General features: G+C 37.9%; 1 protein-coding gene across 1 annotated transcript; it reads right to left on the reverse strand.

Annotated features, from left to right (window-relative positions):
- Positions 1 to 244: 244 nt before the first annotated feature.
- LOC105943205 (60S ribosomal protein L21-like) lies at positions 245 to 721 on the reverse strand. The gene has a single exon (XM_055137054.1). It carries the CDS (start codon positions 719 to 721, stop codon positions 245 to 247), a length of 477 nt encoding a protein of 158 aa, XP_054993029.1.
- Between the last annotated feature and the right edge of the window lie 6,813 nt (positions 722 to 7,534).

A 7,534-nucleotide genomic window follows, 5' to 3' on the forward strand; every position in this document is an offset into this window, starting at 1 on the left:
AAAAAAAAAAATCTCCCAAATCTCCTGCCATGGTTGGAGATTCAAGTGAAGAACATCTAATGCAAGTTGCTGTAGAGATGATTGAAAGAGTACTAGCTTAATTCTCAAGTGATATTAGATAACAATAATGAATGTTTCCTAATTTAATTTTACCTGGTTTGTCAAATTATCATTTTTTTACTTCTCGATTTCCCTATTTTTTTTTCATAGTCCAGGAGTCTCTTTATTTTTAAACAAACACTTCTCATGCCATGAATTCATAGGGGATGGGCTCCAGCAGCTCAGGTTCCTTTGTCCTTACAAAGTGGGCTTCTCTGGGTGGAGCAGGCTGGCGCTTTAGTTGAACCCAAGTTTCTTTCTCTTTAGCTTCCTTCTTTTTTTGATCATTTTGCTTCACCCGTTTCAGGAAGCTGTCTCGACTCTTAGAGTGCTTGATATGCTCAATGCGGCCATTAATTCTCTTGGCAAGAATCTTGCCCTTGACTTGTTTGTTAACGACAATGCCAACAGCATGGCGGGTAACATTGTAGACTCTTCCAGTTTTGCCATGAGAACATATGTGGGGCATTCCTTTTTGGACTGTGCCCATTCCCTTTATGTCTACGATATCACCTTTCTTGTATATACACATATATGTGGCCAAAGGAACAACTCCATGTTTTCTGAAAGGTCTAGGGAACATATAGCGAGTCCTCCTCCACTTTCCCTTTGTGTTGGTCATTTTGGCGATTTACTGCACGCTGGCGGTTCTGGCCGAAAGGCTGGATTTCCCTAACTTTGGTTCTTTTTACAATAAGCACCTTGATTCCACTAGTTAAAAAAATATGAAGAACCTGGTCATTCCCAGCCTACTAGGGCCTGAGGAGTGGCATCTTCCTAGGGTTCTAGCATGGAACATCCTGACCCGGCCTGGTTGGCTAAATATTATGGGAAGTGTCCCTGCCCCCTAGACACTGCTTGGGAGCTCCCCCCACACACCCCATTCCCCACCTAAGTAAAAAAAAAGAAAAGAGAAATAAAGCTGAAGAGGTCCTTCTCTGCATGCGATCCAGATCCAATTCCCCATGATCTTTCACTGGCTTTGTTATGTAGTAAAACAGGATTTATATTGTCTATTGTAGCATTTTCCACAGAATCTGGTGAAAAGCCACAGTCATATCTTTTTAAAGCTCTGGTTTTAAATTCAGACTTCCTAGCATATGAATTATAGGACCAAAGCTTTCAAATCTAACTTCTAAAGCCCCACCCTCTTTTTTAATGAAATGGTTTAGTGATTCTAATTTTACAGCATAGCTGTGGGATTAAATAATTTAGAATGTGCAGAAACATTAAGCAGAATGTTCTGTATGTACACAATTCTTTCCCTAAATTTCGAGCAATGCTAAGAACCTGACTCAGGGGAAGTGTCCTCCATAAGGAATGATTAAACGTTATTAGGTTGCTAAACCAACCCAGTTCTTTTAACAAGATGAAGAAAAGAGAAATATTTACCAGCTCTCTTCTCAGAGAATATACTTTTCTGTGGCTGGAAGGAAATGCTTTGATAAGCTACATGGAGTGTGAGGTGAGATGCCTCCTTCCCCCAAGGAGTGTTTTGAGTAAAAACAGATGGTCATTAAACTGCTCCCTGGGAGGGTAGGTTCAACTGAGAAGGGAGCTCTAATTGGCTCTGTAGGTTGTTCAGAGCTGAGCCATGACCCATCACTGACTTAACCTTCCCCACCCTGCCCCCATGTGGCTCACAGCTTCTCATCTAAATAAATATTTAAAAAATTTTAAAATAGTTGAGCTAACGTCATGCAAATTAGATGTCCACCCCACATTCCTAGTTTATTCCCATAACCCTAGTGTACCTAAAATATTGGGGTAAAGTCAGTTATTGGTGACACAACTGAGTTTTCATGAGATAGTATAACCACCAGGTCATGCTTTGCTGAAGCAAAATTCAGGATCTTGGGCTTGCTCTTATTTGATTTTGAATCTCCGTAGAATTAGTATCATGATCCTCAGGAAGGTTAGGGATTTGAGGTAACATTGCGTACCAATAAGAAAAAGCAGATAGAAATGTGTCGATTAGTGGTTCTATTTTTTTATGATTATATATATATATCACTGTATCACTGTATTACTGTCATTCCGGTGATCATCAATTTGCTCGAGCGGGCGCCAGTAATGTCTACATTCGTCCTAGCCCTGAGATTTTGGTAGCCTCTTATATATATGTAAACATAATTAATATATTAAATACATATTTTATATCTATATATATACATATATATATTTCTCTACCCACCCCAAGAAAAAGGTCTTCACAGTTTCCAGAAAATTCTGAGGTTTATTTGTTATAGAACCAATAATACCAGAATGTGTTTCTTTCTTCTTCTTTTTTTTTGATACTGTATTTGGACCACTGTCCTGTAGTGCTCTGAGCCTCCTTCCTGCTGAGTACCGTGGGAGTGGAAGGTCCTCTCCCTGCAGAGCTTAGGGAACTATGTGATGCTGGGAACCACACCAGAACTGTAGTGTGCAAAGTATACACTAGAATTCCATGCAGAACAGCAACATGCTTCATTTTTCTTTCTTTTTTATAATGGAATCACCATGAGATGCAGTTACAAAGTTGTTCATAATTGGGTTTCAGTCCTACATTGTTCCAACACCCACCCCTTCACCAGTATATATTTCCCACCCCCAGTGTCCCAAGTTGTTTCCCTCTTGACACACTCTTCTCTTACCAGCCTGTCTCTATGGCAGACACTTTGTTGTTGTTGTTGTTGTTGTTGTTGTTGTTGTTCTTCTTCTTCTTCTTCTTCTTCTTCTTCTTCTTCTTCTTCTTCTTCATCTTCTTTGTCCTCCTCCTCCTCCTCCTTCTCCTCCTCCTCCTCTTCCTTCTCCTCCTCCTCCTCCCCCCTCCTCCTCCTCCTTCTTCTTCTCCTCATCTTCTTCTCCTCCTCCTTCTCCTTCTCCTCATCCTCTTCTCCTCCTCTTCCTTCTTTTCTTCCACTTCCTATTCCTTCTCCTACTCTTCCTCTTCCTCCTCGTTCTTTTTCTTCTTCTTCTTCCTCTTCTTTATCTTCTTCTGCAAAGCATTTACTTCAGAGATGACTCTTTGTGGTTGTTGGGGGACAATATATGATGGAGTACTATGTCTCTCTGCCCCCCAGTCTCCACTGGTTTTATATATTTATAACTCAGTTTGAGTGTTTTTGAGTTTTTCCAATCCAGAAATAATTTCTCTTCAGCCCCACTCCCATCTGATGTTAGCAGCCACACACTCTACTTAGTCTAGCTTCCCCTTCAGTGAATAAATAATGATGTTTAACCTTGACTTTATAGATGATATGACAAGTATATGAGTTACAAAGTGAACTGTTACATGATTTGTCATTAACTTTTCTCTGTAGATTACTATACCCCTTAGAGTAAGAGCTCTAATAATTTGCCTGTTATTTTCACATTTAGTCTTTGCTTCCGCTCTTGACCAAAGTCCACTTTATGTCTAAGCAGCCCATTCGGCAGTGATGGAGGAGGGAGATAAGACTCATTTTTTGTGCAAAAGATGAATCTCACAGTGGAAACAGAAAAGCAGCTTACATTTTTAAAGGACAAAGGGGTGTTAAAGACATTTTTTTGTTTAAGTGAAGAAGATATTAAATTTTCAGAAGAAGACTTGATATATTGTAAAACAGGAAGTATGCTATATATATTCTCCACAGAAAGTGACAATCTGTTTAGTATAAAATGAGGCTTAAATCTTGGGCAATAAGAACATCATCTCAGGAAAAATCTGCTCTGAAATAGATACTAGTCAGCTGTCTTTCATATTACAGTGAGGTTGAAAGCTTCTAGGAAGATAAGACAAATAGTACTGTATTGCCTTATAAATTTACTACATTCTTGCCTTTAAAAGAACCTTGAATGAACTTGAGAACTATTTTTGAAATAGTGCTTATGGAAAGGTATACCAGGGACCAACATGCTCTCCTTTTTATTACAAGTTGCAAGTAACTTAGGAAAATAAAGGGGGATCTTAGAAGCTCTATTTGATGGTTCTGATCACAAAATACTTTCCTTACTAATATTAGCTTAAAATAATAAATCACTCTGTAATAGAGATCAAGTTCTATACCTCATTTTTGTTTTGTTTTCCATGCAACTTTACAGTTTGGATGGAACTGAATAAATTTAAAACCTTCTTCCCAGATTTGGATATATTGGAGGTCTTGGCAAATGGGTTCATAGGGAAGAATAATGGCCTATAGTCGTAAAAGGTAAACTGTGTTATAAGGATAAAGAATAGAATGGAGGGCTGAAAAGATGCTCAACAGACTGAGCACATGCTTTCTAATGCAGGAGGCCTAGGCATGATCCTCAGGCACGTCATGGTCCTCCAAGTACTACCAGGAGAGAACCTCAACTACTGAGTCAGAAATGGTACTTGAGCACTGCCACATGTGCCTCTCCCAACCCCAGAACGAAACAAAAGAAGCAAAGAAAGATCAAAATGGCAAATCACTGTTCTTTTAACCAGTTTATAAAAATTGGCATAATTTTCCCCGAAAAACCAGACCCATTCATATGCACACTATATATGCACTACACAAGCTATCTACTGGTTTCCATTAAAACTGGAAGTTAGAACCATAGCTAATCTGCAATGTAAGCACATGGAATCAGAAAGGCTAATGGATTCCACAGTCATCAACCACCCTCCTGCTTTGTATCACTGATGAGGAGAGATGGTTTAAGCATGTGAAAGAAATGTAGAGATTACATAATGCAGCTTTAAATTGTAGTTCATTTTAAACAGATCATTGTTATTTAGCAAAATCCAGAGAGAAAGAGAATGTGGTGTGTGTGTGTGTGTGTGTGTGTGTGTGTGTGTGTGTGTGTGTGTGTGTGTGTGGTAACGGTGGGTGACATATGTTTTGAGGAAGCATTATTATGTGAACTGGGAAAATCTTTACAAACGCATTCCATCTCTTCCTGGAAAGGAAATTCCCTGATTGTGATAGCTACCTAGTTAAACTATATTCCCTTACTAGTCTCTGATCTGTATCTCTGCACTCCTTGTCCTGTATGGTCCGGTGGTCAATAACAGGAAGTAATTAAAGTCAGTGATTCTTGTTAAATCTTTCGAACAACTGGTTTTCGTTCTGTACAGAATTATTTCTAGTGTACAATTATTTCTGTTGTACATTTTCAATATCTGGTCATAGCTTTTGTAAGACCTGCTTTACTATATACAATCTGTTGTTGTGAAGAAACATTTTACTTTGTAGAATAACTCAGTGTCAAGAAAGACCGCTGAAAAATTCTGTTTCTCCTTTTCTCATTCCATTCTGTTATGAAACTGATCAATGCTATGCATATTCAGGGCAGTGTTCAATAAAAAAGGGATAGACATGGAGCGCCAAAGGAATCAATCTAGTTACTAGATTAGTAACTAGACCAAAGCATAGATCAGGTGGAATTGGTGAACACTGATGTATAATTATCAGAAAAGAGCAGTCTGTTGTAAAAGTTGTTTTTTTTTCTTTTACTTGTTAAAACTAATGTATATAAAAAAACTGAATTAGTCCTTTGTTTCATGATTTTTATGATGTGAAAACAAAGAGGCACTTATTGGTTTTATTTTTGTTATAATTTTGTTTTTAAAGAGTTATAATCTTTAAAGCATACTATTTCTAATTTTTCTAGAGTTTTAATGTTATTTTTTAGTCTTCAGGAAATTCATTATATATTAAGTTCCACAAAATGCATTTATTTATTAAGCACTAACTTCAAGATAACCAAATATAACATTCCAGTTTTAAATATAAAACTTATTAAATGGATATGTTTATTTACAGTTACATGTCCATGATATTTTTATTTGTAGTTTAAGAATAAATATATTTCATTTCTTTAAGTTTTGTTTCAAAAATTTTTTTAACATAAATAATTTTGCTTTGTTGTGTTTTTGGATCACATGTGGCAATGCTCAGAACCACACCCGCTTCTGTACTCAAGAATCATACCTCGCAGTGCTGAGGATAGGGTGGGTGCCATATGGATGCTGGAGAACAAACATGAGTCAGTTGCTAGCCGTACTCTCTCCGACCCTTAAATATTTCTTAAATTGATTTACTTTTAGAAGCAGTTACAGATTCACAGAAAAGTTGAGGAGAAAGCATACTGGATTTCTTTCTCTGTTCTCTCTGCTCTGCAACAGATAGTCTCCTCATTGTTTTCTTTCTTTTATTTTTTGCTTTTTGGGTCACACCGAGCGATGCACATGGGTTATTCCTGGCTCATGCACTCAGGAATTACTCCTGGCGGTGCTTGGTTGACCATATGGGATGCTGGGAATCGAACTTGGGTCGGCTGCGTGCAAGGGAACCGCCCTACCCGCTGTGCTATATCTCCAGCCCCTCCTCATTGTTTTCATCAGGAGCAGAGTAGTACATTCGATTCAATTGGTGAACCAATACTTTTACATCATTGTTAACCCAAGTCCACAGCTTTCAACACAATTGACTCTTTGTATTGTACAGTAATAAAGTCTTGGTATATGTATACATATATATGTATGTATATATATATGTATAATGACATGCATTCACTACCAGAGTATTGTACAGAAAAATTTCCCTGTCCCCCAATTTCTCTGTGATCTATTTATTTACTGCTACATTTTAGATGTATTTTAAATAGACATAATTTAATGGTTGATATTTGACTCTTGAATATTCCACATTCTTTACATATATGCAACTCATCTTAAATTATGTTATGGAAGTAAATTTGAGGAATAACATCAACATAAAACAAAACAAAGTCAAAATAAACATTCCCACGATTTCTTTACAAGATGCTATTGCATTGCTCAAGGAAGATCTTATCATAAATAGTAAAAGCTCCAATTTTGTCTATCCATTTACACTGGCATAAACTGCAAACCTTGCTTCACAGCACCTGAGTTCATCAACTTTTTATTTTTCTTTCTTTTTGGGTTACACCAGGCAATGCTCAGGGGTTACTCCTGGCTGGCTCTGCACTCAGGAATCACTCCTGGCGGTGCTAGGGGGAACATATGGAATACTGGGAATTGAATCTGGGTCTGCCGCGTGCAAGGCAAAAACGCCTTACCCACTTGTGTTATTTATTGCTTCAGCCCTGAGTTCATCAATTCTTACTTAATCCAAAAGTACTCATGAAGAGGAATACGATTTGTGCTCTCTGACCTAACCTAAATGCTCTATGAAAAATGCATTCTTAGTTCCAAGTTAAGTCGTGGGAACAAATTTCTTTTATTTTCTTTTCGTGGAATTAACAGTTCAAACTATTGGTTGAGTGGAGGTAGTCAAAGACTAAAGATGAAGAAATGTGTGTGTGTGTGTGTGTGTGTGTGCGCGCGCGCGCACGCGCACGTGCGCGTGTATGTCTGTGTACTATTTGTATAACAAAAAGCAATTTTGGGGGTTTTCTGCGGGGGAGGTACACCTAGTGATCTCAGGGGTTACTCCTGCGTTTGTGCCCAGGAATTACTTCT

The sequence above is a fragment of the Sorex araneus genome, chromosome 4 (assembly GCF_027595985.1).
Source record: "Sorex araneus isolate mSorAra2 chromosome 4, mSorAra2.pri, whole genome shotgun sequence".
Taxonomy (NCBI): domain Eukaryota; kingdom Metazoa; phylum Chordata; class Mammalia; order Eulipotyphla; family Soricidae; genus Sorex; species Sorex araneus.